The sequence below is a fragment of the Nyctereutes procyonoides genome, unplaced genomic scaffold (assembly GCF_905146905.1).
Source record: "Nyctereutes procyonoides isolate TBG_1078 unplaced genomic scaffold, NYPRO_anot_genome, whole genome shotgun sequence".
Classification (NCBI taxonomy): domain Eukaryota; kingdom Metazoa; phylum Chordata; class Mammalia; order Carnivora; family Canidae; genus Nyctereutes; species Nyctereutes procyonoides.
Genome location: NW_026575146.1, coordinates 28,847,911 through 28,868,778, shown reverse-complemented (window position 1 = coordinate 28,868,778; position 20,868 = coordinate 28,847,911). Strand labels below are relative to the sequence as shown.

The 20,868-nt window shown below is 35.9% G+C and overlaps 1 protein-coding gene and 1 long non-coding RNA gene across 11 annotated transcripts in view; one reads left to right on the top strand and one right to left on the bottom strand.

Moving 5' to 3' along the window:
• TRDN (triadin) overlaps nt 1-20,868 on the top strand; it is a 368,093-nt gene that overhangs the window by 137,102 nt on the left and 210,123 nt on the right. For all 7 annotated transcript variants that reach the window (XR_008662524.1, XM_055310519.1, XM_055310523.1 and 4 more), the window contains exon 10: nt 8,521-8,598. Coding sequence is in view for 6 of the 7 variants with exons in the window: in XM_055310519.1 (XP_055166494.1) it covers nt 8,521-8,598 (78 nt within the window). In the remaining variant the exon portion in view is untranslated. The remainder of the gene's footprint in view (nt 1-8,520; nt 8,599-20,868) is intronic.
• Nucleotides 1-20,868, bottom strand: part of LOC129500273 (uncharacterized) — a 43,528-nt gene that overhangs the window by 16,040 nt on the left and 6,620 nt on the right. For 2 of the 4 annotated variants that reach the window (XR_008662526.1, XR_008662527.1), the window contains exon 2: nt 2,872-2,962. The exons of the other annotated variants lie outside the window; for them this stretch is intronic. This is a non-coding gene — a long non-coding RNA (uncharacterized LOC129500273). The remainder of the gene's footprint in view (nt 1-2,871; nt 2,963-20,868) is intronic. 4 annotated transcript variants of the gene reach the window in all.

The following is a 20,868-nucleotide window of genomic DNA, read 5'->3' as shown; positions in this document are numbered from 1 at the left end:
GGAACAAGGTTTAAATGTCCATTAATAATATCACTTTGTTATAATACAGAGCACTGCATTTAATATGTCTTTTAAATTATTATAAAACGATATCATTGACTATAGAGTTCTAAAGCATAACAATATAATGATTATCTGTAATTAATTGAAATTGTTTAGTGCTGATTATTCTAAATTTTATACATTTGTTCATTCCTTGTCTCTTTATACTATTTCTAAAATAAATGAAAAAGACAACATGCTACTGTGCAAAGAGCAGCACTGACAATCTGCATATATAAATCCTACTTATAAGTCACTCAGGTGAATTTAACAAGTTGTTCAACTTCTTTAGATTTCAATGTTTGGCACTAAAACACTATTCAAGTTAAATCTATAGGTGTGGAATTGTTTGGGCTGAAAAATACCTCAGTGAATAATCTAAATAGTCTTCTGTCCACTTGAGGAGACCTGTAGATACTCAGAATATATTGCAAGTGTTATAACTTGATTAAACTACTTAGTGAAGCTACATTTTCTTATCTTTGGGCTTTAGCTCACTATTTTCCCAGTAGCCATGGTTAAACACATTGAATGTTTCACTTTCATGGGAAGATTGTTGTTCCATTCATAAAATAGGTACCGATTCTCACAGAAAGAAAATGCTTTGGTCTGGAAGTATAAATGATTTTAAAATGAATAAATGAATAGATAAATGAATAAATAAACCAGTAAAATTTCATTATTTTGTTGGAAGTATTTTGTACATGATCAAGAACTAAAAAAAAACTATAGTTCTATCCTTTAATATGCAAATGTTCTAGAAACAGTTTGACAGAGTAGCATTTAGTAACATTCACTGATTCACTTATTCAGTTAATCATTCATTTTCTCCTTTAATTATTCATTCTCCTACCCAAGTATATATTGTTCCAAACTCTGTCCTTAAGTTGTTCATAGTCTAGTGAAGACTTTAAAAAAAAAAAAAAAAAAAAAAGGAAGGAAAACCCAAACTTGTAAATGAACAAATGCATTGAAGAACAGAAGATAAAGTGCATCCTAGGTACTCTGGGAGCATATGCAGCTGTAAGGGGATTGTATGGAAGAGAATCAAGGAAATGATAAAATGGCCAAGTTTTGAGGAATTACTAGAATAAGCCAGGTTCTAGCAAGTTTCATCATTAAGAATTTGCAATTCTAGAGATTTTTGATTAGATAGCAAGTAGGATATTTGTATTCTAAGTGCATGAGTGCTTTCTGAGTTTTTATTTTTATTTCTTTTAATTGAGACTGCAGTCCATCTAACTTGCCTCATTAATCTCTTTCCCTCCCAGCTTTGACCTTTGCATGAAAAGAAAAATGTGTAGTTCGTTTTACCTATTTGTCTCTTTCTTCCATCTTTACTGTCTGTCCCTCGGTTGATTTTGTGTGCAAATACAATTTGCTGTGGTTTTGAAATACATATGGTCCAGATAACTAGAAGAAACTAAGAAAAGCGAAGAAACGGTAATACTGAGAGTTTTGAAGCCTCTTATTTGAAAGTCTATCTAGAATTGTGGAAATGAGGTCAGATAACAAAAAGATTGATTTAAGTAGTGAGCTTTTTTGATGGGCCACTGGAGGTCAATTCAGCATCTAATTAAGGTTAAACAAAGCATAATCACTGAAGAAAATGATAAAACTCTTTATAGTCTGAAGTAAATACTTACAGATCTTTCAAGGGTTATGAATCATTAATGACAATAGATAAAATAATTGGCATTTGTCTTGGCCTTCCAAATAGATATTAAATAAATAGAAAAATAAAATGGAGTGGAAAAAAAAAAACCTTAATCTTAAATTGGATCTGCTCTCAATGCATGATTTTGTTAAGCTATTTATCCTTCCAGGGACAAATTCTTTTTTTAATCTGAAAAATCAGGGTGTTAGAATAGTTGATTTCAAAGGTCTCTCCTACACCCCAAGACTCTATGAGCATGATTCTATGCCCCTGTTTTTATTAGGTCCCAAACATCAGATATCATGTCATAATCAAGGTATAAGGATAAATAGAAGAACCATATGATCTGAAATCAATCTTATTTCCTTTCTTTAGTTGACTGTTCTATGGAAAATTTTTCTACTTCATAAATTGGAGATGAAGAGGAAAAAACACTGATATTACCTTTATCATTTTTAATCAAAAGAATGTATGAAATATGCATTTGGCTACCATTCCATGCTTTCCATCAAAGTGAATATGCAAATATACAACACATGGAAATATTAGGAAAGCTTTTTATCAGGATGGAAAGAAACCTTTCCAGTAGAAACATTTTGGCCTGGAGGAGGTTCTTTGATCTAAGAAGTTGAAGCTTTTGGTGTTTTAAAACCCTTATAGTAGGGTTGTGTAGCCAATTTATATTAAATAATCCATTTGCTTAAAACTTTTCTAAAATCATAAAAAAAAACTTGAAAATTACTTGCCAATGAGATGTTATTGGAATAACCCAATAAAGGAATTATGGCTTCTACTTCAGTGTCCTCTACATAAGACCTCTGGCAAAATTGAAAACAGTATAATCCAAGTGACAACAATGACTAAGCAGTTAGTCCATAAATGGCACCTAACTGGGTGGTAAATGGAAAATTCCTTGCCCTTATCTGAGTGTTCTCATTTGTTTCCAGAAGCTCAAGTCAAAGGATTTCTTTCCCTCACTCTCTACATTAAATTCATTGAATAGTCCTATTGGGTTTATGTCAAAAGGTACTCTGATTCCATCCACTTACCTACAACTTCTGTGGTTTTCATAGATCATATATTTAAAAATGCCACCCATTACTCAGAATAGCTTTCCTTATTACTCTTTCTTGATAGATTTTTCATAGGATGCTTATTTCCATTTTACTTACTTAGTTGCTACTTTTGTCTCCATCCACTAGAATCTTGGCCCCGTGACATGGGTGATTTTGTCTCTATTGTTCTCTGCTGTAACTCCATATCCTATGAAAGTAGGCATTCCATAAATATTTATTGCATGAATGATGAACCTCAGTCCACCTAGTGTAAGTCCACGTCACTTCTTCACCTGGGTTATTTCAGTTGTGTCCACCTGGTCTCCTGCTGCCTGTCATAACCTACATGCCATGCTCAAACCCTACAAAAGCTTACCACTGCCCTTAGGACAAATCTAAACTCACTGGAACAGCCTAGAAGACTCTGATATGAGCTCATTTCTGTTCTCCATCATCAATGACCTTTAAACAAGCCAGGCTGGTCCCTAGCTTTGGCTTTTGGCATTGCTTTACCATGTCAAGAATCCTTTTGTCACAGATCTTTCTGACGTTTGCTCTGCTGTATTCAAGTCAGAGTTCAAGTGTGTTCTCCTTAGAGGTAGAGCCACTTCCTATGTCTTGCATTTGTGCAGTTTGTGTACTTACACAAAGACTCCTTACTCTGATTTCTCCACCCTGAGACAACATGCCCTTCATTGGAGCAGCAACTGCCTAGGAAAGAGCTGAGTCTTAATTCTGCACTAAGTGGGTTTTCCTAGTCAAACCTTGCCACCATGGTCTCCACACACTCAGAATGGACACATTTTTCTAATTTGCACAAAGCTTCAGAGGTTAGTGGAATCCTCCTTCATGGTGGCCCTACTCTTCCTTTTCTGTCCATTTAACACCATCTCTTTCCCCAAGGCATTGTCTGCCTCACCACTCTGTTTTGATGTCCCTACATTCCTGAGCTCAAAAATGATCTGCCTTGCTTGTTGATCGCCTGTCTCCCTCCATCTCTAACATAAGCGCTATAACAAGAAGGTCTTTGTCTTCACTGTGGTCCCTCAGTGACTTCATTTGCACTAATATGCCCATGAACACTTACAACAAGCCAGCTAGGGCGGAGATATATTGTTCTCTAAGTCCTTGAAACAACTAAGACCTATTAAGGAATAATTGCCTGTTTCCTGAGTACCCTCTCCATGAGATCATGTATAAGGGATGCAAAGTAGCTGTGTAGAATTTAACAGTTCATAAGTGGCAGGTATAGAGATGCCTATACTGGAGTAAGCACCTCCTTGATCCACCCACCTCATATGAAGTCCTGAACTTCTTCAGGTGGTTCCTTACTGGTGAGGTCCTCATTGCAGAGGCAAATTCACAAACCTAGGATTATTATATGAGGAGTCTAAAATATTTAATAGATGGGATGGGAAAGGGAGGAATTGTTGATACTCGAACTCCTACTCCTCTCTCAAAAGTGCATGGCAAGTGAAAGACACTCAGTAAGGAAACCAGGAGAGCAAAATGTCCCTACTTTTAATAAAGGACACTAGCACAATCACATAGCTCAGTCTAAGATGTAAAACTATACATAATTTTTCTATTTGTTCAATTCCAAACTTTAAAAATATTATTCTACATGTTATAAAAACATTCAGCCTAGGAAACTTGTGCAATGCATACAACTAATGTTATTGCTTTAACAAACTTGACCATCATTTTCTTATTAAATTCAGATCTCCCCACTTCACTGTTAGTCATAGATTCACTACTGATTTTTATGAAACTGAAAGAACAGAATGAGATAGGAATTTGTAATTATTGTACACATTATGTAAATGATTTTTTTAAAAATGTAAATGAATTTTAACTCAATGGTCACTTGCTAGAATGACACCATCTCTATCCCAGAATCCATCACTACTCATTGTTGGCAGTACAGAGGCTTTTCAAGGAGTTTATAATTTTCTGGACATACTCAGTACCTCCAGGAGAATGCAATAGTGGCCTAAGGAATTAAATCTCTATCAGGCATTAGAGAAAAACATCTCCTCAACATTTGTTTCAAGATGTAGGGGGTAGGTTTTAGTTGTATAGAAATGTTGTATGGAATTTCCTTTGATAAAGAAACCAGATGAATTAAATTTTAGTATAGTGAATTGTTTTTTACTTTATATTATCTGAATTCAGCTCATAGCCTCCTACTTGACTTGAGATTTCAAGTAATTCCATGCATCATTTCTAGCAGTGTAAAGAAAACATTGGTAACTTAGATCATTAGAAGGAATGCACACTGCCTACTATTCCCAGTGGAATTTGGCTAAACCAAAAACAATCAAATTGATTCATGTGAGAAAAAACAGAACAATAAAATATTGGCAGCTTACAAACACGCCATTCAGGTATTATGGAAATAAGCCAGCCCAAATCACTCAAGGAAAAAAAAATAAAGCCAATTCACTATGTTTGGATGTCAGAGGGATTTTCAGGTAATAGCTTATAAAATGAAGGGCACCTTTAGAGTCCCAACATAAATTTCAACAACCTAAATCATTCCTTCAGAAAGTAACAATCCTCAGGAATTGCAAAGGAATATATTCCTAATAAAATTATAAGCTTCTTCCCTGTAAATGAGTTCGCTATTTCTGTCAAGTTTAATTTTACCTGTTGTTATATCTTTGTTTATGTACTTTCAAAGTCTATTTCGAGTCCTCTTGTGTAATTGGATGGGATACAAATTGTAAATTCATTATTGAAAAAATTAGTATTTGGAGTATTTATTGTGTTAGATGCTGCATTGCTGAATCCCTATTACAGCCCTAAAAACTCTCCTCATTTCATAAGCCCTAAACTGAGGCTTGAATACTTCATGAGATTTTCAAGTTTTCCCAGATTGTAAGTGTTGAAGGTGAAGCTCTTACCACTTGACCCTAAACATACAGTCTTTATACTCAGCAGCCCCCTTGACTATAAAATTCTATTATTAGTATAACATTACATGAGCATTATTGATTATATAATGTACTTATTCATATATAAAATGGTCTCTGATTTCAAGAATATTCTCTGACATTATTTAGACATAAAAGAAGAATTTTCTTTAAGTCACATGTCATACTCGAGGATGACATATCTGATTTGTTTGGGTGCTCCCTACCACAATATAAATTTGCTTTGAGCTAATAATTCCCTTGCCAGGGTGACTTACAACTGTCACTATGGAGGCAGGAAGACATATGGATTTTCTTTCTCTTTTTCCTATGGTCCTACTTCCCCACTGTGTCCATTGCCTCACAATGGTGCAGTCAGCCACTGTGGGAAGCATAACACAGTTGGTCACCGTCTTAGAGAATTTGATATAAACTAGATATATTTTTTGCGCCAGTTCGCTTGTTTTAGGAGTCCTCCAAATTTTGGCCTCCATGACTTTTTTTCACCAGATTCTCTCTGTGTGGAATCCCTTCTTCCCATTTCTTTATCTGGCAAACTCATTTTACATCTTTATTTTTATTTATTTATTTTTTTCATTTTACATCTTTAAACACAGGTTATAGTTAACCTCCTCCAGGGATCTCTCTGCAACATCCCCTCTGTATAAATAAATTTCTCATCATCACACTATATTATAGCAATCTATTATATTGATCTAAATCTGTTTTAGTCAGTATTTGAGAACTTCTTGAAGGCAGGGCTGGGGTTTAACGTCTTTGGTCTTGGCACATAATAAGTGCTCACTGAAATGTTTTTAAAATAAAATAGTGACTTCATAGTTCCTCCCAGAAAATCTAAAAATATTTTCGAGTGCAAATTATGAATGATTCCCTAGAAAGAATTTCATTTTGAAATAAATTTCTAAAAAGCTTATCGAGACTATAAAGGACTGTGATTTTGCATCACCACTGTTCATGAAAGTATATGACAAGGAGAAAGTGGCTTAGATTGAACAGGAACCATTCTATGAAGATATTTTTGAAAGCCTCAGTATTTGGAAACAATTAATTTATATTCATGGCCACTTGGATTTTAAACTTTAATCATTTAATGGGCTCCTCCCTAAATCTAGATTCTTCCTGGATTTAAGAGCTATAAAATGTCAACCAACCTTAGAAATAGTTTTTCAAGAATAGCTCTCAAGCAAGACTTGGGAATGGATATTTACAAGTATATGTGCCTTTGACTTACAAAGAAGGTGGGGTTCAGGGTGGAAGCTTCATGCGTTAGTTCCACCAGCAGTCATGGATTCCCTTATAAAAGATGACCCTTTTCTGGCCCTAGGAAGTTTTAAAGAGGCTTTAAGCACCCCAAATCTGGAGCCTACATGGAAATTCAGCTCCATTTCTTAGTTGCTGAATGGCCTGAAAACCTGGTCACTTTAGTTTTCAAACTGTAAAGTGAAAATACACCTACACCCTAAGGATCTTACAAAGATTAAATAACATAATATTTCAAAAACTGATTGGGATTGCTCTAGGCACAGAGTAAACAATATATAAATGTTAGCTAGGGAAAAATAAAGGAGATCAAACTTTTTTTAGAGTTCCCAGCCTCATCTTTTCTGTGTACCCTGAAAGAAGAACTTGCACGTTGCAATATGTTTCCATCGAATATTGCTCTCAGGAGGGAAAAAAAATTGATAAGAATACGGACTGATACTTTTCGAGGTATTTGGCCTGTATGTTATGAGACAATGTGCTTTTATGCATACTCAAACATGCTCAAGAATGAACCTGGGTGAGTTGAACAACTGTAGGGAAATTCTATAATGAATGGAGACTTCTCTTTGGCATGAGGGTCTGGGATGCTTCCCTTCTCACCACCCCAGAGGGTGGTATGTGTGCCACTTCAATTGCTCTGCTTGCTAATCCACAATTCACCAGAGCAAACTAATTTTGACAAACTCTTAAAAAGGAAAGCTTCCAGTAAGCAGGCAGGTCTGCTGACAGTTGATAATATCTAGTTGTCAGTGAGATTTTAGAAGGTGCATATGCCCACATCAATTCCTGAATTTAAAAGAAACACACAGCAGAAATTTGTGGAATGGAAATTAATGATAAAACATTTTGCCAGCATTTCATATGGGATCATATGTTAGTTAATGTTTACAGTTCATGGCCTGGATGGTTTTGGTTAATTAAAGAAATCACTTGGGATAAGGAAGCACTCAGAAACGATTGTGGGCTTTTATACAGTTCATAATAAGCCCGGAGACTTGAGGGAGCCTTTCAAGACTCTATAAAACTGAATATATTTTCCCTCTGGCCCATTATTTACTTAACTGCAGGTCATTTATTTTGGCAGAAGAAAAATGTACCTGTTCAATATCAAAAGGCCCATGAATTTTAACCTTCTTTTATTGCCCTATTATATCATTTGAGAATTTTTAGTTAAATGAAAAAAAATGGTGATTTTTCTCTATATTAGGAGTCCTCTCAGCTTCTGTGATTTTAGTTTCCATAATTTAAAGTGCATATTGAAAATAAATTGCTTTATTTGATTGCATGTAGATTTTCCATTAATGAAGTCCAGTAGATATATTTAACATTGTATATACATCTAGGAAAAGTAATATATTCAGAAATGGCTCTGAAGATAACGGAACCTGTGTATGTATCCACTTAAAGATCTCACCTAATAACACTTTTCTTATTGCATAATAATATGAATTTATACTTTGGATTATGAATTATGCATGTTGGGGACAGATCTAGCTATTTTAGTCATGGATATTAAATTTGTTAATCCTTTTTTTTTTCAATTCCTACTCCTACATTGTGTGCACAGGACAAAGCCCAGCCTTACCACCTCCATTACCAACAGTACAAGCTTCCAGACCCACTCCGGCATCACCTACTCTTGAAGGCAAGTATTTTATTTTTCCTAAAGTCTTCTCTGTTGTAGATAAAATAGAAGGAAGAGAAATAAAACAGTAACAGCAGAAACAACAAAATCCATATTTTCTCAAATAGCTTTAGTATATCTAAGCTGCAGTTTACTTTTCCTGAAATTACTACTTGCTGCTTTTTGGAAAACCAAAAATTTCCCCTTGAGGCTTTATATTGGTAATATAGCACTGGTAGCAGAGAAAGAAATGTCTGGGGGAAAAAAATTGAGGTCTTAGGATCTGGAGTATAAGAGAGAACAACTTCCAGGTGGTCACACCTTGCTGTTACCACAGACTCCTAGATCTAGGACAAGATGTAGCAAGAGGAGGGCCCATAGAGCCCTGTAAAGTACAGAGCCTACAGGAGGTGCCGTGGTTGCTGGCTTCTAAGGGTTGTGCCAATTACCACAATGTGGTAAGAACCAAAAAATAAGTCAGTGCTGAGTACCATGGGAGCTTAGAGAAGGGAGGGCATAGCTCTTGTTGGAAGAAGTGAGGAGGACTCTAGGAAAGGCTTCTCTGCAGAGGTGGCTGAGGAGCTAAAGTCCCAAGAATAGGGAGGAATAAGCAAGGAAGGCAAGAACATTACCAATAAAAGAATTGGCATATGCAAAGCCATGGGGATGAGAAAGAAAGGGATTTAGTCAAGAGAAACATAAGTAAGACAGCATGGAGAGGGGCTGGGACAGCTCATAGAAAGGCATGCAAAGTATAGGTCATGACATGCCTTGTAGGCTAAGCTTGGGATTGATTTTTTTAAATTATTTTTTAAAGATTTTATTTATTCATGAGAGACACAGAGAGTAGAGACAGCAAGAGAGACAGAGACACAGGCAGAGGGAGAAGCAGGCTCCATGCAGGGAGCCCGACATGGGACTCAATCCCAGGTCTCCAGGATCAAGCCTTGGGCCAAGGGTGGCGTTAAACCCCTGAGCCACCCCGGGCTGTTGGGGATTTATTTTTATCTTTAAATTATTATTATAGAACATTGAATAGTAAAAAAAAATAATAATCTGCAATATACTCAGCCTTCAGATACATTTACCAAAATTTTTCTTTTCTTGCCTATCCAAACTTTCTCTTCTTTCCTTTCTTTCTTCCTTTTTTTTCTCATTGTGTTTTTATTTCTTTTGCAAATTTCTGACATTGTGCTATTTCACTTAGCTAAGGAATTTTTATTTCCTTTTAAAATTTTTGACACATTTACATGGTTCTAAGTTTAAAAGTCACAAAAATGATATAGGGTGGAAAGTCTCCTCCCAGCCCGATGCATCAACTACCCAGTTCTCCTTACAGACAACCAATGTTTTTTTTTTTTTCCTTCCAGAGAGATTTTGTACATATACAAGCACAAATATTTCCTCCTAAGCTAAGAGATTTATTTATTTTTTCCTATATAAGACAAGGAATTCCTCATGGATGGGACAGACATGTTCATTTTAAAAGATCAATTTGACTGCCCAATATGATTGCCATCCCACTGGGCTAGAGAGGTGTCATGAGATTGGTTACAGACACTTGAGAAAATAGTCCAACCAAGTTACAAAGCTGGAACTAAACACTACTGTTATGGATGGAAAAAAGCAGATAGATCAGAAAAGCATATGGAAAGGCCATCAACTGGTCAAAGTATCTGATTAATATAGATGCTGAAATGCAACAAATGATAAGAATGACTCCAGCTTTCTGAATTAGATATCCAGGTAGACAGAGATGCAATTAACTATGACAGGAAACCACTGAAATAAAATAGGCCTGGGGAGGAGAAGCAGAAAGTTGATGGGTTCAAGACAGACTGGAATATGACAGGTTCCCATGGGATATCCATGTAGGATTACTGAGCAGGCCATTCTAAATTGGTATATGGAATTCAAGAAAATATTATATGGCTGTTATTTAGAATTATACTTTCATGTAACCTGTCCTCTCCTCTACACCTTACAGATCTTCTATCCCTCAAACTCCATTCCCAAATGAAATCTCCAATAATGAGGAAATGTCTGAGAAGTTCAGTTCATTTCATGTATCCTCCAAACCCCTTCTACCAAGGGGACCCAGGATTTTGATCATTTCTTTTATGTAGAGAGATGGTGGGAACCTGGTGTCTTTGAAAATAGAATAGTGCTTTATATATAGCCTGTGCTCTTGAGTCACACAGGTCTGGATCCAAATGCTGGTTCTTTTTCTACCTGGATGCACTTAAATGGAATAACTAAGGTTTTAGTCTCTTTATTGGTAAAACACAGATACTCATATTACTTATCACAGCAAGGTATTGTAAAGACCATAAAACTATAATGATTGAAGTTTTTATTATTGTGATTGATATTGATGAACTTAGGAAGTTCTCTTTCTATTGCATTTTATTGACTTAACACAACTTTTCACAAAGAATAGTTTGCGGATCACTAGCACCAACATCAACTGTGAAGCTTGTTAAAAATTCATATTCCCGCCATATCTTAGATCAAGTGAATAAGATTCTCTGGCAATTTAGAGAGGAAAAAATCTCTATATAACAAGCTCCTCAGGTGAGTCTTGAACACATTAAATTTTGAGAACTTTTGGTTTACGTCCATGTGTAAAAACCCTTACAGATCTAACCTATTACTTTACAGCAAACATGTGGACTTGGTAGCCTGTTTCAAATAGCCTATTCTCCATTTTATTTTAATTAAATTAATTAAATCTGAATGCTTTGGTGAGAGATGCATTATCCAACTGACCACAGATCCAGTGATCCTTTTTGCGATAATTTATGTTTCATATAGTCAATGGTCAGGGAAGAATTTGGGTAGCTGGTCAGGTGATGTTTTCCATAGGTCATGTTTTGACATTAGCATGTTCTATGCACTTTCTGGCCAGATCCTGACCAAATCACACCTATAGCTAAGCTCTCTTCAACCCACAATTATTTTTAATGTTATGTTTTCTATACTTAAATGCATTTTACATTTGAGATTTCAAAACCCCGTAATGTAGACATTATTAAGGATTAACAAATGTAGGCTTAGAATTTTATTTATGCTAAGTTAGTAAATAGCAGGTCTGGGAGTCCAGCCCTGAATTCCTATGTTTATGCCGAAGGATCTTTCTAGTATATTACTATGCAGACATCAACATTTGAGGATCCTATCTTCATGTCTTCTGAGATATCAACAAGTTTTAGAAGACAAAGACATAAAGTTTTGTGCTTTAGATTTCATGCAGTTCTGCAATAGAAACATCATCCTCTGACCTCAGTCTAGAATACCCTAGCAATGCTTCTCAAGGTGTAATGTGCACACAGATCACCTGGGGATCTTGTGAAAATGTGGATTTGGATTCGGTAGGTCAAGGCTGGGGCCTAGGATTCTGCATATCTACCAACCTCCAAAAGATGGCTGATGTTGTTGATCCAAAACTACATCTCAGTAGCCAATCCCTACATGATTTAGAGGGGGGTGGAGAGCAACGGAATTTTCTTAAAATGCCTTTATTTTAGTATTAGTCACCTGAATGATCTGTAATTGGCCAAATGTCCCTCAGAACAACTAAAATGCCACTCATGGAGAAATTCTGACTGCTATTTATCTGGGAAAGAACAATAGTTTTCAAGCCAACTACCTAAGCATTCTAGAAAGGCTTAAAAGAGAACAAGAAAAATGCCAGTGGGAATGGGGGGAAAGGTTACATTATACTTGCAAATTATAATAACCTACTGTATAATATGTAAAATATTTTGATTTGGCCAGCTACCCAAATGGAATGAATTAGTAGTTGCAAATTTTAAAGAAAAATCTCGTATCATCTATAAGTCAATGCTGTATCAATATCAATCAAAAAAAAAAAAAGAAGAACTTGTTTGGTCGTTAGAGATCACAATTTAATGTCAGGTATATGTAAAATCTTGCTTCAAAACTCCAAATCAATAATATGCGTCTTGAATATTTAGAGAACAGGCCAAGGCTAGTCCAAGGGTTGAAACTTTCGCCTCCCGTCCCAAAATGCTACAGACACATTTTTTTTGGCCCACACAATTTTTTTAAAAATTTACTGATTTTTAAGTGTGGTCATCTTGAATACTGGGAGCTTCCCATTGTCTCCATCAACTTACATGCATCTGCTTCCCCCATTCACTCCCTTGTTTCCAGATACCATTTCCGTGTGATGATTATGTGAGGATAGTTTCCTCTTGATATAATCATTTCTTAAATTCCTGATCAACCCTTGATGTTTGGTCTGCAAGGGCTGCCAGGACAAAACACCACAAGTCGGGTGGCTTACATAACAGAAACTTATTTTCTCACAGTCTAAGATCAGAGGACCATGGTGGTTGGGTTCTGGAAAGAGCCCACTTCCTGGCTTGCAGACATCTGCTTTTTGCTGTCTTCACATGGTGAAGAGAGAGCACAGGTGGCTCTCCTTCTTAGAATGACACAGTTCTATGGGATTGGGGTTCTGCTGTCATGACCTCATTTAATCTTAATTACTTTCTATTTTTTTAAGATTATTTATTTATTTATTCATAAGAGACACAGAGAGGGAGGCAGAGACATAGACAGAAGGAGAAGCAGGCTCCCCATGGGAGGCTGCTGCGGGACTCGATCCCAGGATCCCAGGATCATGCCATGAGCCGAAGGAAGATGCTCAACCATGAAACACCCAGGAGTCCCAAACTTAATCACTTTTTAAAGGCCCGGTCTCCAATACAATCATGTGGGGGTTAGAGTTTCAACATATGGATTTGGAGGAGACACAATTCAGTCCATAGTACTGGGTGACCTCTAAGCCTTGTTACCAATAAAGCAGCTTAAATGTCATCTCATACAATTAGAGTTGTTTAAATATTTCTTTTTTTGAGTACTCAATGATCTGTGTCTTGCCTATCCAACATACATAGTTTTTCACGAGCATAAATTCCCAACTTGCATCAGCTTTTGTATATGCTTGATATTGATGGGAGTTAAATATTTTTTAGATGTCTTAGCTGGACTCGAATATAACTAAATCATCCTGAAAGTAATAAAACAGAAACAGTAATCTCATCACCAGCAACTATTATGTAGCATTTACCTAGCTTGTAAGCAGATTATTTGGAAAAACTTTTTAGAACCCAGTTGAGAGAGAGAGAGAGAGACACCAGACTCACATTTCATTTAGCATTTGAACCATAAAAGTTTATATGCCTGGAGATAATTTGACACCAAACAGACAAGTGACTCTCTCACTGCCCAATGTTCACAGGACAAGGGAGAGCCCATAAATAATAGTGTCACCTTAAGTTTCATTGGATTCTAATTCCGTTGTTGTTGTTGCAAGATAGACATAAATCAAGGAACTCCAATTCCCCAATTTGAGGCAGATTTTGATAGATTATTCAAGTGCTTGACTCCAGTTTATCTCCTACTAGAGGTTCATAAAACACGAAGTAGCAAATGTTTTGCCTGTCAGTCTGTCACTTGGAAAAGGATGTGTCATTTGCAAAGCAGGACACTTAGGTTTCCATTGTTCTCTTTAAAGAGTGATGTAACTTGACATTTCTTTGTGGAAGCCAATGCTGTGCTTACGTGAGTAACAACGGTGTTGCAGGATTACAAGGCTTTTGCTAGTACCTCCCTTTAATTCCCAGAGAAGTCATTTTTACGCTGAGGACACTGGCACCGAGCAGCTTTCCAAGGAGTCCACGTTATCAGGCGGTGCTGAGATCATGGGCTTTGTCAGGGCTTGCAGATGTGCTGCCTGCGACTTCATTAACATAATTGATTAGGAACTAGGACATATTTAGTATTAATCAAGCTGTTTTTAGTGAGGCTGATTATGCACAGCCCTTGATGCACTATTTTAGTCTGGAACTTCCTTAGGACCAAGTTGCAAGAAAATGGCATTATGAAAAAAGGAACTTACATGTGGCACTGAAGTGTGCTTTTTGATTTGAGGAATACAGATATAACAGGTCAAAATGTAGGAGCTTAAACATAGTCTGCATTTTTTGTCTTTAGGTATAGACTGGATTATTAAATTTGTTCACAGGACATTGGAAACAATTTACAATTTGATCAGTAGATTTTTAAAAATCATGGACCTTGTTACGAGTCTGCTCTGTTACAACTGCTCTCATGTCTGTGAGGCCCTTAAAAGCTTCCTTTATGCTTTCATGGCACTTAAAACAAAGAAAATAAGTTTCCCATGGCACTCAACTCCTTCTTGGAAATGTTGGTGTGCTTCTTATCTCAGGCTATTTGTCTCATGCCTTGAAGTTGTATCTTGCCTTCGTTCAGTTTCACTCCTCTTCCCATATCACATGTTTTGCACATCATAATGAAGTTTTTATTGCTTTAAATATTTGGATATGAAGGCTAATTGTGTATTAAATCAGTTGTTTCCTTTGGCTCTGACTGTATTTTTTAGAACATGTTTGGCCGTGGAAAATTGGCTACAATAGCATTAAACAGATCTCCTATAACAACCACCTCATAAAAACAAAACAAAACAAAACAAAACAAAAAAAAAACAAAAAAAAAAAAAAACAACCACCTCATATAATCATCTTGGGCATTGTCAATTTGCATTTAATTATAGACATCACTTAAAAGGGACTAACTCAAATATAATATTAATTCTCACATTCTTTAAAAAAAAAAAGTATTGCATTTTGTGAGAGAATTCCCATGTCTACTGGGAGCTCCACTGGGCTAAAAAGTCTGCAAGTTCAAAGAGTCATATAGTTAACCACTTATTTCGTTATGGAACCGATCTATTGACTTTTTCCTCTGAATGAAGTGGCAACTGTTATTTTAACATTACGGGTTATTCTTACCTTTAGTATGAGAGCCACTTTATCATCTATTGTTTATAAGAACTGTATTTCTCGGAAGGGATTAGCCCCTCACTGCTCTAAGACAAAATCCTCGGTGATTCAACAAATCACTACAGGCAACATTGTCCATTCTCACCCCATCACCAAAAACAGCTGCTTCATAAAATCTTAGTATTAAGCACAGTTACCAGATATGATCCCATTATTTTCATTATTTTCAATCAACAATGAGAAAGGATTTTTTTCTTTCCCTCTACTCAACATGGACATCAAAACATCATGTATTTTGTTGTTATTGTGCTCCGAAGAATAGAAGACTTCCCCCCATGTGTAATTACTGGACATTAAGTGTAAAAATTGCTACAACTTTCCCATGGCAAGTATGTGGAAGAAAGAAGTTAAGTGATCCCTTATTAAGTATGCATCTTCTCCTTAAAGTACTTATTTTTTAAAGATTTTTATTTCGTTATATGAAAGAGAGAGTGAGCATAAGTGGGGAGAGAGGCAGAGGCAGATGGAAAAGGAAGGAGAATCTCTAGCAGACTCCCCACTGAATGCAGAGCCTGATGGGGGCACCATCCCAGGGCCCTGGGATCACGACATAGGCAAAGCCAAGAGTCAGATGCTAACCAACCAAACCACCCAGGTGCCCCTCCTTAAAATTACTTTTAATATTCCATTATAAACATATAATTGGCATAAATAAAGCCAAATATAAGGTGAATAAATACTGTATACCTTGAATAAATAAATGACTGATACTTAGTATGGTAATTGTAAATAATACCATAAAAGCATCACTCTTAGGTGGACAAAAGAACTCTAGAGAGAAGACCAAGGACTCAACTTCTAATCTCAGCTTTGACCCTAATCAGTTGTATGATCTTTGACAGACCAACTGACATTTTAGGGTCTCCATTTCTTTACCTGTGTAGTGTGGGACTAGAACTTGAACGGTCTCTTAAGTCCCTTTCTGCTTCTACCCAGAGATTTCAAGCTTACTATTTTTAGGCTGGTGGGTTGGTAATAAACTGCTTGAGAGCAGAAGGAAGACTGCATGTTTTTGCCTAGTGATTAAATAGCCACTATTGGGGTGCCTGGGTGGCTCAGTCAGTTAAGCATCTGACTTTAGCCCCGGTCATGATCTCAGAGTGCTGGGATTAAGACCCACCTCAGGCTTCTCACTCAGCAGAGAGTCTGCTTCTTCTTCTCCCTGTTTGTTCTCTCTCCCTCTCTTGCTCTCTCAAATAAATAACTAAAATCTTTTAAGAAAAAAAAAGAGCTGCCATAGATACGTACAGTATGGTTGTGGTCTGGAGAGAGATATCTATTTGTTGGGGCAACCAGGCATGCCCCTAAGCAGTGAATAACACTATGAAGCATTATTTACTGACATACAAAAGTGAGTTGTTCAGATCATAAAGGCTGTAAAAGTTAGGAGAAAGATGAGATATGAGTAAGGCAAGGCTATGCAATGAAATCACAAGACTTGCACTGGACCATAAAGAGTGAGTTGGTAGGATTTGTGTAGAGGAGAAAAGAGCATTATAAGAAACTTATTATAAGATTATTTCTTACCATAGGATGCATCCGAGGACAATGTTCTACAGGAGCTAGTAATGTTTTATTTACAATTCTATTAAGCCAAGAACTTTATCACCTTAGCTCTTCAGTGAGATATATCCTGAGAAGCAAAGAGCATAAAATAATAAAATAGAAATTTGGCCCAGTTCTTATTCCATTAACTCTATGGCACAATAAATTTTATTGAACTTTAGGCCAATATAATATTTTTCTTTATTTTGTGGTGAAATAAACTTATATCTTTCAGCAATTTTAATGGAATTGACCTTTAGTTATAAATTTTGGTAAAATATATAAACCAAACTACTTTCACTACTTATTTAACTTAGAAAGTTGCTAACACAATTGAATGAAATCATATATATGACTTAGCACATTTTCCCTTTTTTTATTGAAGAATTTATTTATTTATTTATCTCTTTATTTATTTATTTGAGAGAGAGGGAAAGCCCAAGTGGGGTGAGTGGGGAGGAGCAGACAGCTCTAGAGGGAGTCCAACTTAAATTTTCTAGAATAGTTATGTACTCAACTATTAATTGCTATTATTATTATTATCATTTTTTAATCATGAAAGTTCTCTGTGTATATAATAAATCATTAAATTTTATGGTACTTCTTTCATTGTTCTCTATAGAAGATAATAAGGTAACTGCACTAATTACATTAGTCACTATATGTGAAACTCTTGATAATTTCTTAATACAGGGCTTGGGTCATATCCTGAAGAGTTTTGCACACACAGCTAAAGATTTTACACCTCCTCATGGACTGCATGAGCTTACTAAAGCAATTGAGCAAAGGAAAAGTATGATCAGATTTGCATTCTAGATTATTGTATCAGCTATAGAAAGTATGAATGGCTGAGGGGTGACAATTGAGGGTCTGGAGATGAGATAATTATAGGAGGCTACTTCTCATGGGGAAAAATTACGCTACTTTTTTTTTTTTTTAAATAATCCTACTTTTCCTCAAAACAACTTTAGGCAGTGAATATGATTTCACATCATTTTAGAATTTAGAGAAATCAAGTAAATTATCTAAGAGAATATATCTATAATAGTGATAAACAGTTGACCTTCAAACAATGTGGAGGTCAGGGGAACTGTCTTCCCTCTTGTAGTCAAAAATCTATATGTAACTTGACTTTGTGAAAACTTAAGTATCAATAGCCTACCGTTGACTAGAAGCCTTATCAATACATAAATAGTTGATAAGGCATATTTTATATGTATTATACTCTGTATTCTTAAAGTAAACTAGAGGAAAGAAATATATTAATAAGAAAATCATGAAAGAAAATACATTTATAGTACTATACTGGATTTATTTTTTTTAAAAAATCCACATGTAAATGGACCCATGCAGTTCAAACCTGTGTTGTTAAGGGTTAGCTGGAATTGGAATTGGAAGCTCATATCCAAGGTGTCTCGTATCCAGGTTTAGTCTATTTCCATTTTCTTAGGTTGGCTATTAAGTGTTAGGGCTGAGTGTAATTGCTAAAATCTTATCTGACCTAAGTAAATGTATGGCATTAAGAATAAGAAAATGTTTGGGGAGATGATAATGAGTTTAGTTTGGGGCTTGCTGAGTGTTTCAGGGTCCCTGGCACATGAAAATGGGTAATTAAGACTGTTGAATGAATGTAGTATTTATAAAGGTTTGTGCAGAGTTACGGTGAAGCATCCCAGGGATAGCAAAAACAGGGAGCTTTTATTGGTCCTAAACCTGAAGAGGTAGGGAAATGGAATGGTTTACAAAGCCAAAAGTCTTTTAACTCTAAAAGATGTCTGGTCAAAGGTATGTCCTTCCTCAGGAAGATATATCATCAAAACTCTGTAAAATGGTGTGCGTAATATCCTCAATGAACCTGGTAGGGAATTGGAAAATAACTCCCTTTTTCCTGCTCTATTTCCTCTTGATGTTCCTCTTATAAGCCAAAAATAACCTGAATCTGGAGGGCAAGGGGCCTAGTTAGCACAGCTCATAAAGGTCATGGTGGAGACTGGATCTGGATTGAAAAAGAAGAGTATGCCACATGTCGGGCAGTAGGCTAGGCTCTTTTCATACAAATGGCCATTTCCATTGGACAATTGAATATAGGCATCTGGAGTTCACAAATGAGGAGATGCAGATATTTGTGTCATAGAATCTTAGGGCAGCATTTCCTGAAGGATGTTCTGGGGATCTCTAGTTCCATGATATTCTTGGAGGAAAAAAAATTTCATGCCAAAATACTTCTGGTCAACATGTGTTAGATTCCCTTCTTGGACACTCACACTGTACACTAGTATATTAAGGATCTTTCACATTAATCACGGTTATGGGAAATGTTAACGTATTTAAACTTCCTATTTTGACGTTATTTTAGATACAAAACAGTTGTAAAGATAATACAGAGATTCCTGTACACCTTTCAACGAGCTTCCTCTAGAGTTCACATTTTCCATAACCGTGGTTCATTTACCAAAACTAACAAATTATCTTTGGTACAACACTGTTTATTTGACTTTCACCTTCCAATGGCTTGAAAAGGATTCTTAAAAACTGATTATTTATATATGTGATGGATGCACAAATATTAACATAAATATTCTCAGGTTTTCTCCCCCACCTTAACATCTAAGGTATATTCTAGGTTTACCTAGTCAGGTCTCAAGTGTTTGTGTTCTTCTCAGAATATGCTAAAAAAGCAGAAAAATTGGAAGGAATCCAAAGAATTAAATGTATTCATGTTGAAACAGAAAGGGTTAGTCCCCAGAAGAAAATAAAAGATTTGGATAATGAGAAAAGAAGTCAAGAGAAGCATATAGGAGATCCAGTATGGGCTAGAGTAAGTTTTTAGCGTGCTTCTGAGAAAGAGAAGGGTTTGGGGAGGGGGTAGGGAAACAGCTAGCATGAGGGAGGATTGGGAAGCTTGAATAAAAGAATCAATCTTTAGACTGTCTGGTCCTATAACATTAGCTGTTTGAAAGACTTCAGGAAAGATTTAAATTTATTTTCAAACCTTCCTCCTATTTTATTTTCTTTTTATTTTTTTAACCCTTCCTGGAATTTTAGATTCTTATTTCTTCTGATTGCAACACTGTGGTAGGGCTGAACATGAGATAACACAGTTATGTTTGAGCTAGTGCATTAGGACAAGTGTAATTCACTTAGTATTGTGGAAAAGTAGGTAAGTCTTAATAACTGATTGTCAAATAAACTTTTTTTAAAAAGAAACATAAAACCAAACAGGTAGAAGAGTGTCAAGAAACAGGGAAAGAGGAATGGGGAAAATGGGAGTTTCCCATGGATTATGAACTATAAATACATTTTAGTAGACATCAAATATATTTCATAAGAAACTTGTGCCTCCAAACTTAGAACTTTCTCCTTGTTGTTTGGTTTTGATTTCCTATTACTGATCATTATAAAGACTTTTTGGTGAAAACCAGTAACTTTTTCTTATTGACTGATCTATAAGAGAAGTTTTTTCTCCTTATACACATCTGACAGTATAGCTGGGGCTTGCCTGTCTGAATTGACTTTCTAGTACAGTATTTATTTAGCAACATTCCTGTAGCAGGGGTGGCACCCATGAAGCAGGAAACAGAAAAGGACCCATCTGTTATTTGTTGTCTCGAGTTTCTCTCAGAACTTTTATCATGGTATCCAAAAAAAAAAACCCAGCTTTTTTCCCCTGTGTTTTCATCTATAAAGGACCAGAGAGGAAGTAAAGGAGGACATATGAGTTAATGTGATCTATTAGTAGCTTTCTTATTATGGAACTCTGATTGGAACTCTCTCATGCTAGCAAATTTTTATCATAAAGCATTTTATAAAAAGAACTGGGTTCCTCCAAAGCTCCAACTTGTAAGTACCAGTT